At 42.7% G+C, this 23,860-nt stretch overlaps 1 protein-coding gene across 1 annotated transcript in view; it reads right to left on the reverse strand.

Annotated features, from left to right (window-relative positions):
• Nucleotides 1-23,860, reverse strand: part of LOC308113471 (plexin-A1-like) — a gene marked incomplete at its 5' end in the record, with an annotated part of 98,936 nt that overhangs the window by 9,972 nt on the left and 65,104 nt on the right. Inside the window, 9 exons of the mRNA XM_080469789.1 lie at nt 113-303; nt 4,872-4,968; nt 5,082-5,185; nt 5,785-5,944; nt 8,030-8,176; nt 12,705-12,771; nt 13,916-14,074; nt 14,183-14,280; nt 21,677-21,825. Of these exons, the coding sequence (XP_080325915.1) occupies nt 113-303; nt 4,872-4,968; nt 5,082-5,185; nt 5,785-5,944; nt 8,030-8,176; nt 12,705-12,771; nt 13,916-14,074; nt 14,183-14,280; nt 21,677-21,825 (1,172 nt within the window). The remainder of the gene's footprint in view (nt 1-112; nt 304-4,871; nt 4,969-5,081; nt 5,186-5,784; nt 5,945-8,029; nt 8,177-12,704; nt 12,772-13,915; nt 14,075-14,182; nt 14,281-21,676; nt 21,826-23,860) is intronic.

Raw genomic sequence — 23,860 nt, forward strand, 5'->3', positions numbered from 1 at the left:
AATTTTAGTGTCCCCCCCGGTGAATCTAATGGCTGTTTAAAAGGTTTTAGTTTTTTTTCCCGCCACCACGGGCTGGAATGAACTTTTTAGAATACTGCCGCGTAGCTCTTACTTTGGTAGCGAGCAGCCTCGTCAGGTAGATCTCGGACACCATCTTGCTGCCTCGGTCACCCTCCCTCTGGTCTGAGTGGTCGTGGTTCTTCACCAGGTGCCACAGTTTGGTTCCACTTTCCAGGTCAGGGGTGATCATCGGCGTCCGGGACCGTAGGCTGTCCGGACTGCTGGCTGTCCTGAGCATACTCTCTGGAAGGAGAAACGTGGGCTCACTGGCTGTCTACCAAAACTTCCAAAATAAAACTTCCTCAAAAGGCTACATTTGCTTGGCTGAGCCTCCTTCTGAATATTTTAAGGCTTCTTTCAAGGGAAAATTATTTGTTTTTGCGTTTTCGTTATATAAAAGTTTCGCATTTACACAGAAACGTTTTGAAAAACAATGACTGTGTCCACTGAAATGATAGAAATGTTGAAAACAATGTAGTGAGCCTGTTGGGCCACGAGTTGGGGCTGCTGGGTGTTTTTGTAATGGAACCACATTCACCTGCACGCAGAGAAGAAAACATTATAAACATTAACAATGATGAGGACACAGACATTGTTCTCACGATTGCGGGAGACCCTCAACTATAAAACTACCAAGTCTCAGGAGAATATAGGCTATGAGTCATGACACTATTGTTATTATCGTCCATAGACTCCGGCCCCGTGCAGAACAACTATTTACTACAGCAGTGGTGCGCATGAGCAGTAGCAATGTCTCTGAAAAGTGGCATTTTCCCCCATTTCTATACGATGTTTTCTCAACATTCATAAAGCTCCTCATTCCTCCATCAGGTTCTTCATTATTTAGGGTGTGAATGTCAGATTTGTTCCATTCAGCATAGAGGGGGGTTCGAATGAGCTGGTGGGCGAGGGCCACGAGAGGGGAGGCGATTATGTGCCGAGTCACAGCTGTTTGGGGTAAAAAGGAGGAAAAAGGTGGAAGGACAAAAACAGAGTCTGCTGCAGCCCCCTGTTTGTTTGGTAAAGGCCAGCGAGAGGACGGAGCCAAAATATGGGGGAGATGACAGGAAAAACATGGGTGGGTGAGCTAAATGGACGGAGAGACGAAAAGGTCAGGCGAGAGAAGGGTGAAATGGAGAATAATAGCGGCGGGAAAAGTGAAAGAGAGTGGGGTTGGAGTGGAGTGCTGCTTATTTTTATTTTCTGTTTTCGACCTGGCGGGGTGCCGAGTGGCGCTTTGATTCCGAACCCATCATGACCACTGGTGGCCAACATCAGCGGCCAGTGGATGACGCTCACAGACATGTCCAGCTGTGGAGTTTGTGTATGCACAGTGAGGCTCCAGGTAGATATATTTGAACAGTGTTATTCGTGGGGGAAAAAAAGACAGAATTTATTATTTCACCAAACAACTTTTAGATTTAAAATCCTATATTCATACTTTTTTTTTTATTTGTTTGAAAAGACTTTGGATTCATTTATTTCACGGATATTTATTTTATGTGCTAACTTATTCCTATCTATCCTAATATTTTATAATTGTATTCAAATCTATTTGATTTTTTTTTGTTTAAATGAATTAATTAATTTAGAATAGATTTGCTTCAAAATATTAACCATTTTTCCTTTGTTGTCCTGTTTTTCCTGTCCTCACTTCGCAACCTGTTATCACTTGACAATAGTCTGTCAGTTTGAATTCCAACAACTTGCATGAAATCTGCTGTATGAATAAAGTTTACTTGACTGCTTGATTGATTGATTAAATGATAACTGAGCCAGCGCTTCACACCGCAGCTATCAATCAATCAACCTCTGTCAGTTCGAGTAGCACCAATGAAGCCTGACAAGCCTGTTACAATGTGAGAGTTGTAGATGATTAAATTATTGCTTTGTAAAATAACATAAAACAAAAAATGATCTGTAACTTTGAAGTCTGTAGCTCCAGGGAGCATTGAGTAGAATAACAGCGTGTCCAAAAAATGGCATTACTTGAATTATAACACCCCCACCCCCCCATTCTTTTTAAAACCTACTATCGACTGTATTTTGTGTCTTTCCTCCTTTTCATCTAATGTGTGATTATTCTGTTTGTATTTCTAACATGGTCAAAATAAATTGCTTTAAAGGAGACATATCATGCTTTTAAATCCTTCCTTTTTACATATAAATCATACAGTTGTGGTCTATACAACGCGGAACTGCAATGCTTGGGTCTGAATTCCTCATTATTATAGCTCCACAGGCCCCTTTTCAACCCCTTTTCTGATGTGCTTCTGAGAGCAACTCGTTTTGGGGCGGTCTCTTCAAATGCAAATGAGACACTTCATACCCCTCCTCCTCTCCAGGTTGCAGAGGTCACACTCGGTTCAACGTCACCCTGTTCGGCCATCTTTGTAGTTTGATAGAACAGATACAATTATCTAGCGGCGCAGAAACTTTATATTCACACATTATTTACAAAATGTCAACAACGGAAGATTTGTCCATCCAGCCATACATGTTGGAGCCAGAGTCGGACCCGGCGGAGCGAGATGAAAATGACGATGATGCACCTGCAGAACAACGTCTTCATATGGATGTAACGCAATGGTGTGTTACTATATTTACACTAACTTCTCCATCCATGCCCACTACTACAATACTGCCTGTATTACAACGACTATTTAACACAGAAGTTACATTATAATCTAAAACGAGCACACAGCGCTAACATATGAAGACGGTGCAACTGCTAATGCTAACAAAACAATGACAGGGACGTCTTATCATCACACTTTTTAGCGTTATATACAGCTTACCGAAGTGCTCTGTTCGTCGTCTCCATAGATAGAAGGAACTGACCGCTCAATCAGACGAAGTCTTTCGGCAAATCCTTCTTTATACTGGCGGAGGTTGCTGAAGCAGTCGTCCTTAAAGTGATTCGCGCACACAAAAATGACCTTACCCACAGATGTGGGTACATTTCTGTGAAAAATAAAACTCAACCAGGCACTTCGAAAAGGTTCTGATGCTGGGAGACGGTGTAACGAAGCTTGTGGGTTACTACATCCAACAACCGAACATTTCGACTTATCCTCTCGTAACTTCGGTTGGACTACAAAATCGCAGCGAGAAACAAAAATGGCGGATTGCTCGAAATGTCGATGTCCTAATTTGGCAGTTCCGCTGAGAATACTGTGACGTCATTGTTCAAAAAACGTAATAGAGAATAGAAAAATCGAAACCGATCGCAAAATATGACCAAAACAGAATATAAAGATATCAATGGAGCACCTGAAGAGACTACTTTGAACTTTTCTGTACTTCTAAACACTCTAAATATACAACAAAATGCATTTAAGGGCTAAAAAAGTGGATTTAGCATGATATGTCCCCTTTAAGAAATTGACAACAGTTCATTGAAAGCGTTTCTGTATCATATATATACAAGTAGCAATTTATTTCCGTATGAAGACCTCTCATTATCTTACCACTGCCGAAGAAAGTATTCATGAAGTGCTGTCAAATGTATTAGTGAAAAGCTTCTATTTTGAGGACCCATAATGCAATAAGGTCCAGTTTACCCGATGTTTCAGATGAAAACACATCGTTTTGGCATTTTTCTTTCAGATAGCTTTTGTGTTTACATGGCAACGTTTTGAAAACAATGTCTGTTTCCACAGAAAAAGATGCGTTTCCATGGAGCAAAGTTCCACCTTGGGAAACTTTTTTTATTGCCTTTTCAGTGGCTCTGAGCACAGTTGTGTAAACAAACACCAAAAAAAAACCCGCAATGAAACCTTTCCGTTTTAATTTGAAGAAATTGTCCTTGTAAACGGGGCATCGACAAATACTGAAGATTTGCTTCCTTATTGTTCCACTCACAACTTCTGGATTATTGGAATTCACAACCTTCAAACTGTTCTCCTGTCACAGATCCTGGTATCGGTAGAAACTCCATCGTTTATATAAAAATGACCCTCGACAGGAGAGACAGGACTGAGCAGGAGCTCGCGGAATATGAACTTATTTAGACAGTATGTCTATGCATAGTCTCACTTGTTTAGGGAGGGGAACTCTCAAATTCATGGAATCAGGTCATTTGGAAAATGTGCAAAAAGACACGGCGAAGTGGCTTCATGCTGTTTTCTTGACGAGACTGGCTTGAACAGTTATTTGGGCTTTCTGCGATATGCACCTGGTTTATCTCGAAAAAAAATCCACATTTGGTCCAGTTAAAACATGCCATGTATATATTCTGAATTCTGCACACGTCCAAAAAGAGATTTAAACTCTAAGCTATATCGTTGATTTACTGCACAGGTGGTTTTGCTTTGGATCTCCAGCAGATCTGAGGGTCTCTATCTGTTCTTCCACAGAGTAATCTATCTTCTAAATAGTTTAATTTTCCTGTGAAATACACCATGCTGAGCCTCTGACTATCTGACTTGCTCGGTGTCCTCTTTCTCTCTATCTTTTTTTTCACTCTGTCAGCTCAGGGGATCGAGGTGTCTACTTTAATGCCTGTCATTTATGGACCGCTTGGAAATAGCCGTGGAATAGCCTTGGCCTGGACTGATGGCAGTGGATAAAAAGGATTGCCATTCACTCAGGGGGAGGTAAGGGAAGAGAAAAAAAAAAAAAATAAAAAAAAAATATGGAGCCCAATCATGGCCGTGACAAACAAAGAGAGAGAGAGTGAATGAAAGACAGTTAGAGCGTGTGTGTGCGTGTGTGGGAGGTGGAAGCGGGGGTGGGGTACTTGGAGGAATGGGAATCATTGACAGAATGATTTAAATGGGATCAGGTGGAGAGAAGAATGGCAGCCGCACCGTATCTGCTGAGGCTCTTGGTGAAGGTGGACGAGTTGGAGATGTTGTAGGCAGAGTTCTGCTTTGGCACCAGGGCGATCACCGAGCCATCTGTCACCTGCACAACAGACACACACAAAAATACTCACAGTGGGAATCAGTGTCTCAGTAGCTCGGGCTTGGGCTTGTGCCGACGCCCAGCCAGTGTTGGTGCGGCGTGCGCGTGCGTACCTGATAGTGGGCCAGCGTGTTGAGTCTCTTCCAGTCGTTGTCGATCTTGGTCGTGACGTCTTCATCCTGCAGGATGATTCGGGCCATCCGACCTTGACGCCATTCTTTGAAGAGAGGGAGCGGATGTTGCGAAAGAGTGAGACTCTTTGTGTGTATGCGTGTGTGGGTAAAAATCCGTCTGGGTGTTTCATCTGTCCAGCTCCTTTGAATTATGTGGTGGCGATTCCCACTTTGCCCCGACGGTACTGAAGGTGTTGCCATGAAAGGGAGATTTTTCATTATTCTATTTTGAAATTGAGTTTGGAATCACGAAAAAAATGACACGTACATTTATTTTAATGGAAATTATTATTTTCTCCAAGTTGGGTTCACATTGGCGGGTGAGTCATCCAATCACCTTCACCTGGTTTGATTACATATCTGCCCCTTTGTTAGAGTGTCCTTGAGCAAGACATCAAATTGCTCTGAACGGATGGATTCGCCTCTATTGGCGTGTGAGTGTAAATGGGTGAATGTGATCAGCAGTGTATAGTGCTCTTAGGGGTGACGAAGTGGTAGAAAAGCGCTCAACAAGTGAAATCCATTTACTGAAACTGCACACATTGCACAGGAATGGGAAACAGGCATCAAAGAAACACTTAACACGTCGGTTATATTCCTATTGAGCGATTTGTGTGAACAGATATACGTGCGTACGACTTACCCAGGTCCATATCGGAAGCCTTTGGCCTCTGTGAGTAGGGGCTGCCTTTGTACACGGCGTCGAGCAGCTTCTCTTTGACCTGAGTGATGGTGTCACAGTTGAGACACTTGACTGTCACCTCGGGGGCGTTCTCGTTCTCTGGGTTCACGCAGTGTAGAGTCTGGCAGGTAGAAGAACAAACAAGAGGAAACAAAGAGTCAGGAAACAAAATAAAAAAAAAAATGCCTTCAATAGTAATCCTGCCAGCCGGTGAGCTCTTAGAATGCTTGTTTGGTTGCATTTGAATGTACCTGACAGAATTTCACACCGAGTTTATTTCAGCTATTTTAAAACCTGGACATTTTCCTGTTCTGCTTAGACGGTTTGGGCCCGTAATGACTCGGCATTCGCACTTGGGTGGCGACCAAAACAACTGGAGCAGAACCCTCTGACAAGCAGCTCTGCCTGCGAGCATCCAATCCAAACCTGAAGAGCTTTGTTTAGAGAGGCGGGCAGTCGATGTGTGGGTTCATGGCCAAACGTCGCACTCCGTGCAAACACAACTTGTGTTGAAGCTCGGTGTTTACCGAACTCCTGGTCAATTCGTACCCTTTTATTTTCAAACCTCTGCGATTTCATCCATGACCAGTCATTCCATACCTGAATTAACACTCAGGGAAAGGGTCAGGCTAAAGTAACTGAGCAGCACCCAAATGGAGTTCTAGGAAGGGTATGGGCACCACACTGTCTTGGTCTTTTAACGATGGTGGGACGTTGTCAAATTACATTTTTGAAAAACTCCTCACAACTTGGAAAGAAAATCACTGACAAGAAATAACTACAACCAATACAGAATATGGCAAAGGATATAAAGAAAATGTGTATAAACTCATTGACCACCATAACTAAACATTATTAATCCCCTTTTGGAAATGTCTTTTTTAACCAGCATTTACTCATCCTATTTCTAACATGCGGTGGTCACCACATTACTGCACTCCGGGAGGCTGATGGGGGTCAACGGTCTTGCTCAAGGATGCACAGTGGTGACCTGTCCACTGTTAAAATCGAAGGGACAGGTCACCACTGTAGGCCTTTTATTAGGTAATCCAAGCTAGAACCAAGTTGGTACCCATGATTTCAGATAGTTTTCACACAATTCTGAGCCGACCATCTGAATGTGGCAGCAGTAATTAAGACTCAACAGACCAGGCGACATTTTTACAATCTTCTATAGTCCACGTTCAGTGTCTTGTGTGAGCTGTGGCCTCGGTTTCCTGTTCTCAGCTGACATCAGATGGTCTTCTGCTGCTGTAGACCATCGGCTTTAAGATTCACCGTCTTGTGTGGTCAGAGATGTTCTTCTGTAGACCTTGTGACAAGTGCTTATAAGAGTTACTGTAAATTCTCCTCTGACCTCTGGAATCAACAAGGCTTTGACCCAGAGAACTGCTGCCATTCTTTATGGGTGAAAATCCCAGGAGACCAGTGGCATCAGGAATATGAACCATGTCACGTTCAATGTCTTTAAATCACTTTTCTTCCCCATTCTCATGCTCACTTTGAACTTCAAGCAGCTCATTTTGACCACAGAGGCTGGTGAGTGTAGCGGCAGATATTATATTCAGTAAGGCTGTTAATGAATCGCTTACATTCTAATGTTAATGTTACTTAAAGCAGGAAATCACCAGCCTTTTCATTTACGACAAAAGTAACAAGCTTACTTCAAATTGAGAAACTGCATTAAAAAATGAGTAAATGCATAATGGTAATAAGGTAATTGCTCATTCCTGCTAGAAGCAGTAGTGTTAAAGTAAAGCCTCGCTTTACATTGTGTAAATGATGTATAGAACTACATATAAGTTGAAGTTTTTGGTAAATTGTCTTTTTTATTCACAAAATGTTGAGAGGGTTCATTAACAAAAGTGAAGACACAGACTAAACGACACATACTGTGACTGCAGTGTTGTGTTTTTCAAATGCTAAATATTCATATAAGTAACATTAAATTGGTATATATTCCTTTACGGAAAACATTGACATTGATTTCACTCATCGGAGGCGAGGACAGTTAGTATAGTTTTTACTGAATCACATCCACGGGCAGGTTTGGGTCAGGTACACAGTAACACTTGTCCTGTAACCCATTTCCAAATTGGACGAGCGAGCTCGTCAAACTTCACTCTCCGTCAAATGTGACCAACAGTTAACGGCTCACAGAGCGAAGCCGACGATCCCAGCCTGGAGACGCGGCGAATTTACTGACCAGTGTTTTGTAGTCAATCTGCTGCCTGATGAGCTTGTCCTCGCTGAGGGAGTAACGGGCTTCTCCTGTGATGGCGTCTATGGGTCCTTTCTCCATCTGCTGCTTGATGGCACAGTAAAGCATGAACAGAGGCTCCCCGGCACACTCCTGGTGAGAAAGGAGGCAGAAACCCATCACTTATCTGCAGCTCAGACAAAGCGGCAAATCTCCTCTCTCAGATCCGTTTATTGGAGTAATTGTTGGGAGTCCTGAGAAAGGAAGACCTCCCAGTGAGCCACTATCATTTTTTTTTCCCCTTTCCATTTTTATCGTCTCATGAATTATCCCCGTGGCGTAGAGGAATACAATAAAAACGTCCTAAAATACAGTATTTAAAGGTACTTAGCAGAAGCATTCGCTTTTATGAAATATCTCAGAAGACTTCAATCTTTTGCAAATTGCAAGAAAAATATCAACAACACGGGTCCTTGGTAACACATCGACAGTTCTTGCTGCTTAAAGGGTAAAGTATACTCGGGCCACGTTTTGCCTGATTTACATAATGCGTCACTAACTAAGGCCTAAAAACAGACTGTCTGATGTGTGTTGTACACGTCTGCAGAGCAATCAGTCACAACAGAAAGTGTTTAAATGTGGCACAGCTCAGAATACTGATTGAAGGGGAGACGCTTGTGGAATGGCGAGCATGCGTTCCTCCTGCAAGATGAGGGAAGGTATGCGAGAAAATACTCGTACTTAAAGACCTCCTTCACTTAAAAATGTGTTTTACTTCCACCGCCTAGTTTCACTTTACTGACTGATGTATGTGCATTTACCACACCGTTTCAAACTAAAACGCTGTTGTCACATTAAACAGGTTGAAGGGAAAGTTTTTCAGTCCTTTTGTTTGTCAAGTTTTTAAATCGGCGGGACTTTTAAGCAGGGTTTGTGACATCACAAATTGATTTAGAAGCCAATTTTGCAGTGTTGTTGGTTCAAGTGATCACAAACTAGCAGTTAACACGATAAACCAGAAGTAAACACGGTGAACACGGTATGCCTCATCCGTGTGTCTAAAGGCTCCTACAGACTCTACGATTTCAACAATCTTATAACGTCACAGCTCGCCACACGGTACGACACGAATCAAACAAACTTTGGGCCACGACATGAAGTTTGCTGTGTGCGGATTGCAAGAAGAAAACTCAAGCTGAATTACAGTCGACCACAACGCGAGTCGACGTGATTGCGCTCGAATACACCATTGTGTAATAATGACACATCAATGGAGTTGTATCCATTGAGGCGTTCATGTGTTTGGAGAGAAATCCCCAAAAAAGGAGAAGAAGGGGAATATGGATGCAGTCGAGGCTCGGAGAGAGAGGCCAACTCATCATGCCAATTTTGCAAAGGCCGCCTGAAGTAAGTACTTGTTAGTTGCTACTAGCATTTTACATTAGCATTTACTGTTGTGGTCTTAAATTTTCCAACAAAACACACCTCATGTTAATGTAAGAAACAGGTCGCAGGTCGCAGCAGCATCACCATAAATATCTGACACTGTCTGAATTTTATCACAGGTTGTCTGTAAGACCAGCGCCTAAAGTTGCACTGTGTCGCGGTCTTAACAGGCATCGTTTGAAGAGAGTTTATTGAAGTTGTCAACTCCTCTGTTGTCCTCCCTCTACACCAAGACAACATCTGCAAGTACTGTGAGCTTCTAAATTCCAGCTTATTTCTCTGTTTGCACGACAATTTGGTCAAATGGTAATGAAGATTGCCAAGGTAGGCTAAGCTAACAACGGCGAATTCCTGTCAAAGCGAGCCTAACCGGTTTCATATTAGCTTTGTGATTAAGCCAGTTATGCCACCTTGACTGCTTATAGTCTGTTGAAACGTCCTTTTGATAATATGTATTTGTGTTGTAGATTTACAAAAGAGTACTCGACAAAGCGCATGGACCTTAGGCACCTTCCATCCTGGGGAACGTTTATTTGCTTTAGACAGACAGTCCAAGTCAGTGTGCAAGGCAATCTACTGCAAACTATCTATAACATATGAGTCGAAGAAACTCATAATATGAAAAGACAATGTCTTTTACGTCTTTAAACTCTGGGAAGATTTCTGCACCACACGTCCTTCAGTAAGTTTTAACATGTAGAACATGAATGCACAATACAATGCAGCCCTATTGTGTAAAGATTGCACCTCTTTCTACACAAATTAAATGAAACAACCTTTTGTTGCGTAATGAGAAGCAGTTGTGGTCGGTAGTTCTGCGTCCTCAGATGAAGTATCAAATCATTCCCAGAAGCTTCGATAACACATTTTGTTATATATCAATAATCCAATCAGATATCAGCTGGCTGTATTTAGCGTTTTGCTTGGCAGAAACAGCTGTTCGCTGCACTTTGAGGTGGATTCTGGGTCAGTTTCCTCTAAATGACCTGCCTAAAACCCCTCCACACTGTCTTCTCTTCACCCTGCTCTCTCCTCCTCCCTAAGATAAATCAAACTGATGTGAATGTCATTTCAGACATCACATTCTGAGGCATCTTTTCGGGAAGGGTTTGAAGTCTGAAGGACGCAGCGGTGCCGTTACGTAAACGCCTTCCTTGTGAAAGCGGCGTTATATAAATCTCTTCAGTCTTCTCTCGTGGTTGAGCTGATGCGACCAGACACAGATGTTATAAATATGTTTCCCACTCTCCCCTCCATCAAAGACACTTGTCAATCAATAGTGTCATTAGTCATCACTTGGGCCCGAGGAAAGGAAAACACTGGTGACTGAAGCAGCAGCGCTTTAGAGGAGAGAGAGGACGCCTCGCGCCCGATACTCAGTCTGAAGCATCTCCCTGAGCGCCGCGTCGCCGATCATTAAACTCTCGTCAAGCTCTGTGTGTGTGTGTGTGTGTGTGTGTGTGTGTGTGTGTGTGTGTGTGTGTGTGTGTGTGTGTGTGTGTGTGTGTGTGTGTGTGAGAGAGCGCCAGAGCCAGAGCCAGAGAGAGATGCATGAGGTAAAGTACTAATTTATCTGTCTAACCTCCAAGCACTCTCAACGATTCACCTTTTCTCTCTTTTTTCCCCCCATTTAACTTCATTTTGATGTCCGCCACCGGACCGGGATTCTGTCGCTCCTCAATTCTTCCTCTCTCTTTTAGAGTCTCGTGATTAAGTAAAAAAGCACAACTTTGCGTTTTGCAGGATCTGTTTACACGACGTTGCTTCGGAGCCACTGAAAATGCAACTTTCTGAAAATGGCCTTCGACTCTTGTCTCCTTGGAAACGGGCAAAAACGTAAATTTCTAAAACACCGCTACTGCGCATGAGCACCACGGCCATAGTGAATATTTTTTCTGTATATGTGCGAGATGGTGGCCACCAGTGTCATGACTATTGTCATTGACTATTGTTGTGTGTGTGGGCTCATTACAAAAACAAACAATTGCGCAAACTTGTGGCCCAACATGAAAACGACGTCGTTTTCAGTGTTTCTGCCGTTTCCGTGTAAACAGACGTCGTTTGCAAAACGTTGCCGTGTGAATGTGAATCCGATTTAAACATCAATTCATCATACAGTAGACATCCTGTTATGTGATAACATTTATTTCCATCTTGCTGTCAGGATTTGGCCAGAACATTTTTTTTAAAAAATTGTAACTTCTCAACCCGTTTATGGTATTTATGATATTACATTTTAAACTAAAAGAAGAAAAATAAAAGATTTGCTCTCTAAAAAGCCAACACTTTCCTTGATATTCTATTTTCCTTCATTTGCTCCAAATCATTTCCATCAGAGGCAAATTGTTGTTATCTGTCATGCGCTGAGCTCCCTTGCTCCCTCCTGTGCCTCACCCGGGTTTCCAGTCTTTCAGCTAATTGCCACATCACTTCGCTCTTTAACTTCCCCCCTCCCACAACTAACATGACCCCCGTTCACCCCGTCCCCGCCTCGTCTTTTCGTATCGCCGCCTTTAAGGAACTCGTTAGCATCTGGCCCAATTAGGAGGGCAGCTGCTAACGAGCTGGAGCCGGCGCGCGTCGCACCGCCGCCGCCGCTGCGCTCCGACTCCTCCCCCCCGCCTCTTGTTGCTCGTCCAAGGAACTTCTCCGTGGCGGCTCTATTAGATCCGCCTAATTGTATGCTGACATTTACATTTGAAGGATATAATGACGCCTGTGGCAGCAAAGAGACGGGCGCGTGCCCACATCACTGAGAATGTGGAAGTGTTTCGTCTTTCTGAAGTTTCGTGCATTATGATCACAATTTATTTGTCAAGATGAGAGAGTAAGGTAACATGTTATAATGAAATACAACAATTATCAGATTGGCAGGAGGAGGGGGGATGAAGGAGGGAGCGGCGGTGGGGGTGGTGGCGTCCGACACCCTCGCTACCCGCATGACCTTAAGGCAGAGAGATGGCGGGATAATGGTGCCAGGCGAAAGAGCGATGGAACGACGTGAAGCTCAAAGAGGATGCCTTGGCAGCAAGAGGGAATTTTCCCAAAATGGGGTTGAGCAACCGAGGGGAAAACATAAACAAGAAAATGCAAGAAAAGAAAAGAAGCTGCAGCGAGGCTTTGATGACGTGCATCATGCAAACAGGAAAACCCTTGTAGGACAAGAGACAGTAGAGTCGAAGGAGCCTGTACTGTCTCTTAAAGCAAACAGTGCAAAGACATGCTGGTGCCTCACCTTGAGGAACTTGTATAAGAGGAACGTGAACCAGTTGGTCAGCATCTTCTCCGCGACCGACTCCGTTCTGAGGGTGAAAAGAAAAGTCGACGATGAGAGACGGGGCTGGAGGCCGGAGAGACGTCGTCTTTACTTCGTCCCCACAGCAGACGTACCGCTGCTGATTAAGCTTATTGTCCCAACAGCCTTTGTCATGGTTTCAAAGCAATTTAAGTAGTTTATGTACAAATAAAGTGAAGAATCTGAGGAAGTTTCTGTTTTAATCTCTCTCTTACCTCCAGTTTATCTCGGGTTATTGGGAACCACAGATTGGATACGGATGCTTTTGTAAATGTAATCAGTTAGACTTGACTAAAGGTGGGGAATACATTTGCAGATAAACCGTGAGACATTTCAGACGTTAGAACATGTGAAGTTTGTCAAAAGACTGATTAAAGTGGTTCAGATGTCTATTCTGAGATTTCTTTTTGCGATAATGTGGAATGTCTGTGATGATCGCTGAACAACTGTTGAGTTTATTGACTTTGATCGGATCGGATGGATACTACTGGAGTACCAGCTGAAAAGGAGAAGTACTGCCGACTTACACTTCTGGCTCGAGTTCTGGAAATCCATTCATCACAAATCGACGTTACTTTGTATGTTACAATTAAATTCACTGTCCAACCATACCATTCACACGCAGTCCTTCTTGACACGTTAACATATAGTCAAGCAGGAGATGCTGGTGTCAAATTACAACTGTTAAATACTGCAGAATCAATTCAGGTTTACTCGAGGTATTGCATTGTGAACTTAAATCAGCGAGCATAATTCAAAGAGACACACAGAATGTCTCCATGTATCTATACACGATGTCGATTCCCAACTTTATAATGAATCACAACTGCAGTGCTGTTCCAGATTTTTGCAATAACACAGCCCTTCTTACTAGTATAAACACTATTTCCATTTTTGCGCTACACAAAGAAGTCCCAGCACGAGAGGACACGGTGCATTTTGGGAAATCTGCTCGTCTTGCTTCAGTGGAACGAGACGCTCAGCCTACTTCACCCATCTACAAAGAAGACGGATGTTTACTTGCTCATGCAGGGGTCTGTAAACAAAACCCCAAAAAGAAATTTCAATAAGCTGTATGCGGACATGAAGAACTGCTGAAAATCCCGCGGCGTCGTCAGCATTCACGCCTCGTCCTCCCTCATCTTCCTCACCTCCTGAGCAGCAGTTTGGGATGGTTTTTGCTCTCCAGGTTTCTGTCTATCAGGTCGGACAGCAGCTGCTTCAGGACCCCGGTGGCGTACTCCATCTCTCCCTGCAGGGCCGTCATGATGAGAGACGCCACATTGCCTCTGTCCCGCATCGAAAAGGACCTGGAAGCACGTTCACACATAAGCGCTTTCACAAATGCAATTTGCAGTTTGGTTTAACGACGGAGAAGCGCAGTCGTGTAGGAATGTGTTCAGACAAGGACGGCGAACCTCTGAGCTTCCAGAGTCCGGATGAACGTCAACAAGAAGTGCTTCTTGGTCAGCAGCTGGCCAAACAGAGTGAGCGCCTTCTCCACGTTCGCCTGGACCTGCAGGAAGCCACCGCCACAGAGGAAAGTTACATCGGGCACTCCGAGACAAGCGATGGAGCGCTGTCTTTACACAATGAAACCAAAAAGACGCGACAATCACAAGAGAGCTGAAACCCGCCACATGGAGAAAAGGGAGGCATTTTGGGGAGAATTATGTGAACGGAGAGTTTGTGAAGCATTCAGAGGTTGTGCTGGATGAAAGATCTTCATCACATAATGTAAAAGTCGAGTTGTTAAAGTATGAAGAAAATGAAGAAAAAATGAAGAAAATGGGGGAAAATAAAATGTCTAATGCACCTAAAACATGTTGTGCGTTCTTTGATGGAAGTGAAACATTTTTTTTTTACTTAAAAGCTAAATTCTGCAGGAAAATCCCCCAAAACCTTTAAACTGTGGAATTTGTGCTGTGCACTTTACCCATTAGAATACGGATACATGTGTTATATGATTAAAATATCTATTCATTTGTGACCTAAACTCGTTTTTGCATGAGAAAAATGGATAAACTGCATCAATAAATGTATCTTGTGGTATTGTCTAATCCGTGTTATTCTTCAGTCTTTGCTTGACAGTTACTTTCATGTGTAACTGATAAAAACTATGAAGGGTTCATTCATCTCAGAGCCAACCAGAAGTGGTTGAACACCAAACACTGAAAACATCACCTGTTACAAAAGCAGAAACAGTGTGTGTGTAACTCCGGGCATCCGAGAGCAAACAATTCTCTCCACCGTATGATGAGCTATGATTGGCTCGTTAGGCGGCGAGGTGACACTGATTGGCTCCTCCCGCTCCTGCTGTGTGCCGTGTATTTCACCTCAAATGATTTTAGCAGCCGCTGTGACTCGACTGTGACATCCAGAACGAGGATGGCATTGGCTCAAAAGCGTCCAATGATTTCAATATCGGGAACTTTATTAATGGTCCCGTCCCCGTCCGGGTTGCACAGCTGCCTGGCACTCGCTGTGTCCTGATATCAAGGCTTTAAATCAAGATTACATTCAGTGCCGGACTGTACGAGCTGCATCAAGCCCTGAACTGAACCCTCTCACCAGGTTCCGGCGACCAGCGGAAGCTCTCGACTTTTTATCTGTTGGAGGAACTTTCCTCAAAAGTGTCAGGAGTCTAATCTGACTAACCAGAACAGCGTGAGAGGAGAGAGACGCTGCTGGCAGACAGGAAAGATGAAGAGGAGTGGAGGCGAGGGGAAGAGGCATCGGGGCATGGTGGGATTGTGATTGGGGGGGGGGGTTGGTGACCGAGGTGTACCCTGACTGCGAGTACTTATCAACAGAGTGACGCTCACTCACTCCACGTTTCACTCCGGCGGCCATTGCTCTCATTTTTTTAATTCTTTCTCTTACACACACACACAAACCTACATCAAACACAGCCCTCCCTTCTATTGTCATCCGCTGTAACATCTATTCTTCGTCTCTTCTGATGCGCCATAATAAAGTGTCTGGGCCTCTCCGTAAAGTGCTAAATGAGATTCTTGGGCCTGCGGGGTGAATATACTGAGTGTGTGTGTGTGTGTGTGTGTGTGTGTGTGTGTGTGTGTGTGTTTCAAAAAGGACACTGCGAGCAAGACAGAGTGAGATTAGATAGAGACAGATGGTGATGCAGCGAGCGGAGTCTTCACTGAATTTCTGAGGCAAATTTTAAGGGCATACATATATCTGCGGGACTGCGCACACGTGTGTGTGTCTGTGTGTGAGTGTGTGTCTGTGTGTGTGTGTGTGTGTGTGTGTGTGTGTGTGTGTGTGTGTGTGTGTGTGTGTGTGTGTGTGTGTGTGTGTGTGTGTGTGTGTCAAGCTTAAGGGAGAGCGCAGTCACACAGAGCAATAAAGCTAGAGCACTGGTTTACCCAAGTCATTGGATTACACCAGCAATCCCTCGGGGGGAAATACAGAGGAAGGACGGAAGTCTAGACATAACAATAAACTACATAAGCCCCCTTTACCTCAGTGCATGCCCGGTGCTGAAGCTTTACATACAGGACATCTTCCCTGATAAATGCAAATGTCCAAAGTCCTTGAGTTCCAGTGCTTGATTGAAGGACCTTCAGTAGCCACGACACACTCTCTAATATCCTCCTCGAAGCTTAACGCACCTTTTGGCAGCGGGATTCTCTGCGACGCCTCCATTCTGGGTGCGTTAACGACCTCTTAGGATGGCGTGTCAGCAGATCTTAACTTGCTCCGAATGTCATTGGAAGGTCAATCAGACCAAGACAGGTGAACGTCCAGATTCTTGTGTGGTTGTTTTTGGGTGCCTTGAGGGCTAAACATTCCCAGTTTGTATACGTTTAAAGCAAACAAGCTAGAATCTCAAAAGGAAAACAAAGTAGAAGATTAAACAAAAAGTGCCATTTGAATTGTTAATAACTGCTCAGCAGACAGGCCTTTTTTGATTTTTGGTTTTTGAGGTTGTTGCAACATATAATCCACGTCTCATATCTCAGGTATGAAACTTATTTCTGGGTGTGGTGCTTTGGCTCATAGTCCTGCTGAATAATATCACAATCCTTATTGCAAAGGACGTTTTTCTCTATAACGTCTTGGTCGTCTTCAAATTTTATCATTTGTCTTAATATCATCGTATTTTTCTAGTGAGGAAGGCAGCACTACTGCATGATGCTGCTTCTGCCGTGCTTTGTCAATGTAGTTCCACTATCTTTCAAAGAGCTTTTACTTAATTTCATGCGCCGGAAGAACATTACTCCAGAGAGACTGTGGTTCATCTTGGCCTGACTTTGCGACCTTTCTTTAAGATCTTCTGTCGACCACGGCCTCGCTCAATGAAGTCTGACTTGGTGTAGTGTTTGGTTTACAGGCTGGGTTTATAGGTGAGCTGTGTTTAACTTTCTGGAAGTATCTGAACACTTTTTCAGTCTTAGCTATTAGATTTATAAATATTTGGTGATGGACTTAATTGATTAAAAAAAGAGTTAAAGACCAAACACTTCTTGGTTCTATTACATCCTGGTTATGGTCTTTTTGTTTGATGGATGAAAATTTCACCACCAGACATATTTGGATTTTATTTTATTTTTTAAAGAATTATTGCCCAGCTTTGAGTTTTTTTTTTAATTTAAAGCATTATTTTATTCCTATTCAAATGAAAGTTTTGTACTTGAAAACCAGACTTCTGTGATGTTGATCATCACACATGTTACACTTTGAAAAAAAATCTACAATTTGTCAGAAATGTAGGTACAATAATGAAAAAGCTAAGAAAATAGGACAATTTAGGAGGGATTTTGAGTACTTCTGCATTTTGTGTGTCCCCCCGTTGAGCCAGATAGACTCAGAAACACTGCAGGGGAAAGTTAAAAAGGCTCACCTGGAAAGCGAGATAACTGGCGAGAACAGGTGGACGCAAACTGCCGCCATTTCTAGTGCGTTTGGTGAGTGGAAGCACGAGTGAAACGTGACAACACTCAGTGGTAGAAAGAGGAATGTCTTCCTTGATTGAGAGGTTTAAATATCTCTGACCCTTTATATTCCACATGCACGGAGAACAAAAGGTTATTAGTTTCTTCTCCTTTTGGTGAAGCTTCATCTCAGGGCGCGAGGAATAGAACAAAATCTGCCTGCACCCACACAGCCGCATGCAAACATGAGGTCGACTGGTTTTCCCGCAGCGAGAGAATTATTAATGCTGATAGAAACGGCTTCGGGCAAAAGGGTTTGAACCAATCAAACATTTGGATTATCCCACCCTTTGTGCCAAAGACGCACAAGGCTCAAACAATAGCAAGGCTTGTGGCTTATATTCTTCTAAATACCTGGATTTGCTAAGCTCCGATGATAAGAAATCTGTTATCAATCCACAGCGTGGGAGATTATATCAGCTGTATTTTAATGATAAAGGCTACAATGGGACACACTGCTGATGTGTGTATAACAAGCTCTGAAAGCCTTCTGCATTCAGCCAAATGGATATTTTGAGTGCGACGTTGCCTATTTTAATTTCATTTCTATGTGTTTGGTGCTTCCGTCTTCTGATCGGTGTCCACCACATCTGAAATAATGTTACAGTAACTAAACAGGATTTGATCTGCTTGTGTGGTCGCCTCCTGTCTGGCTCCATCTGCTCTGCGCAACTTGACATAGCTTCTTGATATTCAATAACATTTATCAAGAAGGTAGACAACCTGTGATTAACCAAAGCCCAAAGGCACATAGGCCTTGGGATTCACCATTACTATGGATCTACTCCCACGTGCACAGAAAAGCTAAAAAATGTGTATCCCCTCCATTTAGTTTTTTCCCAAAATCCCATCCGCTTTGGCTGGCAAATGTTTCGCAGATTTCTTGCAATTCTACAATTTCATGGTTTGCCACATAATTAACAAAATTAATAGCACATTGTTCCCGAACTGTCCCCACATTTCGATGTGCTTTTTGTTTACAATAGGTGCCCCCGTGTCGAAACTCCAGAAAAAGAAAAAGATGAAGATTAAAAATGAACCGGCGTCTAGGGTATTAATCGTTGCGCCTTGCCTCTTAAAGAGACAGGCACACAGATTTACACAAAGCTTAATTTGACCTGTTCTCTGGAAATATATCAAACACTTTGAAGTCGATAAACCATTTTTAAAAAGTACAGTTTTTGGGGCACAGCTAAACACAAATAAATGTTCTACACATCAACATATAATAAAACTTCCAAAAAGTGTAGGACTAATTTACGTAAAGCTATTTTGTTTTTTGCAAAATGAGCCTGAGCTATTCTGCAGATCCAAATTTGTAAGATGAAAGCAGCTTGCCAGCGAATAATTGATGCATTATAGGTTTCAGGGACAACCTTTTCAAGTGAAAACAATAGACTTGCGCTGCGTTTGATTGGAAGGCTATGAGAACTGGAGTGCAACATTTTTTAAATGTCCCACTCACCATCCCTGTGGAAACAGGGAAAACACATGAATTATATATTTTTTTTACTTTATGATTTTGATTGTTTTGAAGCAACAATTAGTAGAGAAAACACAACTTTTCTGAAATTTGTAGCCCTGCAACTATGTGAGTAGATAATAATGATAAAAACCAGATGTTTGTGGTGCTCACTTCTTTGAATTTAACATTCAGCTTAAATCCCAGTTACCGCAGGTGTGCCCCAGGGCTCTGTCCTGGGGCCCCCTCCATTTCATCAGCTACCTCCTGCCCCTCGGCCATATTTATGGTAAATCCAACATCCTGCTTTTTTCCATACCGGTATTTTATGTGCTTTTCTCATTTTGCTTTTGTACAGTGACCTTTAGTACAATTTATTATTATTATCATTCATTCATTCATTAATTTTCTTCCGCTTATCCGTTTCCGGGTCGCGGGTCACAATGCACTGATTAAGAACCTTCCTGCAGGTGGTGAGCCCACAGGAAGGTGACGCCCGGCGTGGGACACGAACCCACTACCCCTGAGATTGTGAGTCTCATGCTCTACCAACTGAGCTAGCCAGGGGACTTTATTATTATCATTATTATTATTTTCCAATGTTTACTAACATTTACTACACTATCATCTGCATACGTGGATACACATTTCTTAAATACGCCAGATCCTTAGTGGATTTACACAATGAAAACAGACAGTTTCAAGGAGCTTAAATGTTCACACTGAACAGTTTTCTGTGTAAATGTGTAGGTGGTTGTATTAGCCAAACACTGCAGCACTTAGTGGTGTGACATATGTTATGGGAAATCTTAAGGCTTTTTAAGATTCTCTGACCTGTCGATACAGAGTCAGTCTTGTAAAAGTGTTATCTAAGGAAGGCACAGATGGGCCTTGGTCATCCCCCACTCTCGGGTGCCCTCTGCCCCATATTATGGTCTTTTGCCATCCTGTTGTCACTCCATCAGTGATTAGCGGACTTCGCTGACTCCAGAGAGGATGCCGTGTTGTCTATCATGCTGTTTACGATGACTTCACAGTGTTTTACTGACGCAGAAACCAGGCCTTGGGGAAGTACTAATTAGATGGGGAGTAGCTTAAGAAGGGGAGATTGAGGTAACGGGGGCAGTCTCGTCTTGTCCTGCCTGTATCCTGCATGTGTGTGTAGAGAGCATCGAAAATTCTCCAACAACATATAAACTGCAGCGTTTTCAATGAAATTTTTCCAATCAATCATTCTCCTCATATCTTTTGAAGCACACATTATACAGGTTATAAACAAAGTGGTTCGGTTGAGGCAAACCAGATGGAAAGAGTATCTTAAGAGTTTCAGTAAGTTGGTCAACACTCTGCAGCCACTTCATCAACTTTCAGATTTGGCAGCATCAGTAAATTAAAGTTCAAGCAGAGAAGCCTTCAGAGGGGAGACACAACCGGCTCTTATTTCAAAAATAACCAAGAGTGAATCACTAGGAATGAATCAAAAAAAAAAAGAAAAATGCGCAAGTGACAGCTATGAGACCACCCACAGGGCTTTTTTTCTTCTTCTTCTAAGAATATAAATCCACTTTCTGGATTAGAGCGATTAAATTAAGCTGTAAAAGGTCAAACAAATTATTCCTCGACTCTAAAAAGTCAACGCTCCAATCAAAGTCAATGGAGCAGCACCAGATTCTACATCTTAATGATACTGCTGATTACAAGCGTTGGCTCTCCTGGATTTTTTTCCCCCCACAAGCTTCTGGAGGAGAGTAGTTTATGTTGACATCCGATTAATTCTACTTCCCTTGGTCTCGGTGGTAAAACGTCTTGATAAATCAGGTTCACTATCTCCACCCGGCTGTGCTGACAAGGTGGTTGCATGTACTGGTTCAATTAGTAACTTAAGTGTGATGTATAATGCAGGGAACAATCCTGCTAACCCTGAGTTCCATTTTCCCTATCTACTCAAATCCCCTTGCTATCCGCCCCCCAACCCTGCTCTCTTGACATTTTCTTTTTAAATGTCTTATGTAACATTTCTTTTCAGCAAAACCAGAGCAACACTTGCTTCTTATCCACATTAGGAGAACATAGTGAGTGTCTGTCCCATGTGAGATCGGACTAATGATGATACCGAGGCTTTTGAAAAAGTCATTTGCTCTCATTGAAATGGTCTGAATGCATTAATACGGAGTAAGTAAATTATAGACTCTGTGATTGCTTTAAGGTGAACAGCGTCTGGAGCTCGTCTCATCTCGCTTCTTAAGACCTTTCAAGGCCCCTGCTGTTGATGAAGCCCGCCGTTGGATAAAAAGCTGCTGATGTATCAGACAAGCAAAGCCAGAAAGATGTTTTGAAGCCATCGCATTTAAACTTCCAAAACACTTCTCTGCTGAGTCAAACTGTTCCGGGTATGAGTTATGACTGTTTTTCATTGCTGTTAGTTGAATTATTCTTTGACTGCGGTTGATTATTATTGGTTAGTTTGCTGCGAGTTTGGCCGGTGGTGTACTGACCCGTACCTCCATCTCCTTGAGAACAGGGTGGTCTTCGATCCCGGGAAACAGGACCCTCATAGCGTACGTCCGATAGTCCAAGAAGGGAATCCCGGCTCCGTCCAGCTCCTGGGTCAGCTCGTGGATGTCTGTCTGAAGCTCGGCAAAAGCTGCAGAGAAAGAGACATCGTGAGATAAAGAAGATGAATCCTGAGAGATTTATACCGCTCTTAAAACGCATTTGTGTCTCATAGGAACCATTTTGAAGGTATCCTCTTCCATTGTACTTTTTCTGAAATGCCCAGCCATGTCGCTCTTCTCTTTATAAATATCCATGTATCGTTTTAGTCAGTGTTGCTGTTCTGTGTTGGGATTATTGTACATTTTGTTTTGAGTTGATTTGAATTTCAACTTGTGTTGAATGCATCTCTTCATGACAGTTTTCCATAGTCCATATCCCTTTATTACTTCTCTGCCTTTTTGCCTCTTTGTCCTTCTTTTAAACTTTACAAGTCCACACATGCCATCTGCTTGAACCTGCAGAGAAAGATTCAAGGTTTCAGTCGATTCGACAAAGAAGTGGAAATATCCAGCTAAACTATTAAAAAGAAAGTTTATATCATAAACAAAAAGTTCTGAAATAAATCACCAGTTACATCTTTTGATTTAGCTCGAATGAGCTTTTTCAATGTCACAGCTGTTTGACATTCACTCACTGCATTGCTGCTTTGTAACATCATAAATGTTGCAGAGATTTTAATAAATGGAAAGATTGCCTTGATATATCTATGAAGTCCCAATTTGCCCTGCTCGTGGACTAGTGGATGTACCACACTTGCGCAGGGAAAGCTGCTCCTAAAGGCCCCATCACACCACAATTTAATTTGTTGAAATTTTGCATCGAGATCAATTCGTTTGGATGGGCCTGTCACTATCAATGAACCGTCTCCTGAAAGCTAACTGAGTCTGACTTTGGTGAACTTTTACGCCGTTGCAAGCTGCCTCGACAGCGCTGACTTTTTGAGGGGGGGAAAATAAGAGCCAAAGAGTCTTCAATTAGAGAAGCTATCACAACCTATTAACTACTGTATGTTTCACTATCCAAATGTATTCAAGGAGTGTAAAACTGTATCACAGAAATTAAATAGTTTTAAGACTCAGTAATCACGCGAACCGCTGCTCGCTGATGTACGGTCATCAAGTGGGTTCTGTTTCCATGTGAACAAACTACTGGTTAGTTCAGGTTGGAATAATGAAAATGCGCTTTCCTAGACATACTTGTTGCAGCTAAATGAAGGACTAGCTCTCAGGTCATGAACTAGAATAGTGAATCCTGTAATCACGTAACCAAGCCTCACCCACGTGTTCCAAACGGTGGTGCATTGGTCCTTTAAGAAGTGGGTAACCCTTTGGTTTTAGCCTTATTTGAAAGTAGCACAAAAATGCCTTTTCTTTTCTTTCTTTTTTTAAACGAGCATGTAAAGCTACTCTGTTTAGTGGAAATCCATGGAGAGTATTCACATAATTTGAGTATAATTTATGGGCTATATTAAATTATATGAGCAATATTTGCCTTGTAATGAACCACCCTACTCTGCCCCTGATTGGCTTGTCAGTTCTCGCGCTGCAGTTTAAACATAGAAATTAACCAAGTAAAATCAGTGAATGGAGCGAGTATGAGCCAATTCGAGGCAGTGTAGGGTGAGTCATGGCTTTGTCATCCTAGGTAAAAAAAAAAGAAACGGTATTGTGTCTCGTAGATACTGCTGAGTGGGGAAGTGGATATTTGCAAAAAAAACCAAACAAACAAAAAAAAAAAAAAAAAAAAGAAGTGGATATTTGCTATATACCTGCCTCGTCTACACCACCAGTCCCAAATAATTTCAACTCAGTTTGTTTTGACTATTAATAAGTCTGTACAGTTTTGTAGCACATTTTGCCACATTGACCTTCAGAATAGCACATTGGTGCCACGGTCAGTGATGGAGAGTAGCGCCCTGACAAATACTTTCAGACAGTTTTGCAAGCAAGACCCACCAGTCTATTAAACAGATGACCTCTATTTCAATACTTTTATGAAAAGCCCAGTAACTGATGCTCCCTCTCTTAACAGATAAACTCACGGCTGTGATCCCAAAGATGGATACATCGATAACAACAAAAGCTTTAGCTGAAAGTGCAAGACCACATGATGACAGCACAGTA

This window comes from Lipophrys pholis (genome assembly GCF_963383615.2).
Source record: "Lipophrys pholis genome assembly, chromosome: 8".
Classification (NCBI taxonomy): Eukaryota; Metazoa; Chordata; class Actinopteri; order Blenniiformes; family Blenniidae; genus Lipophrys; species Lipophrys pholis.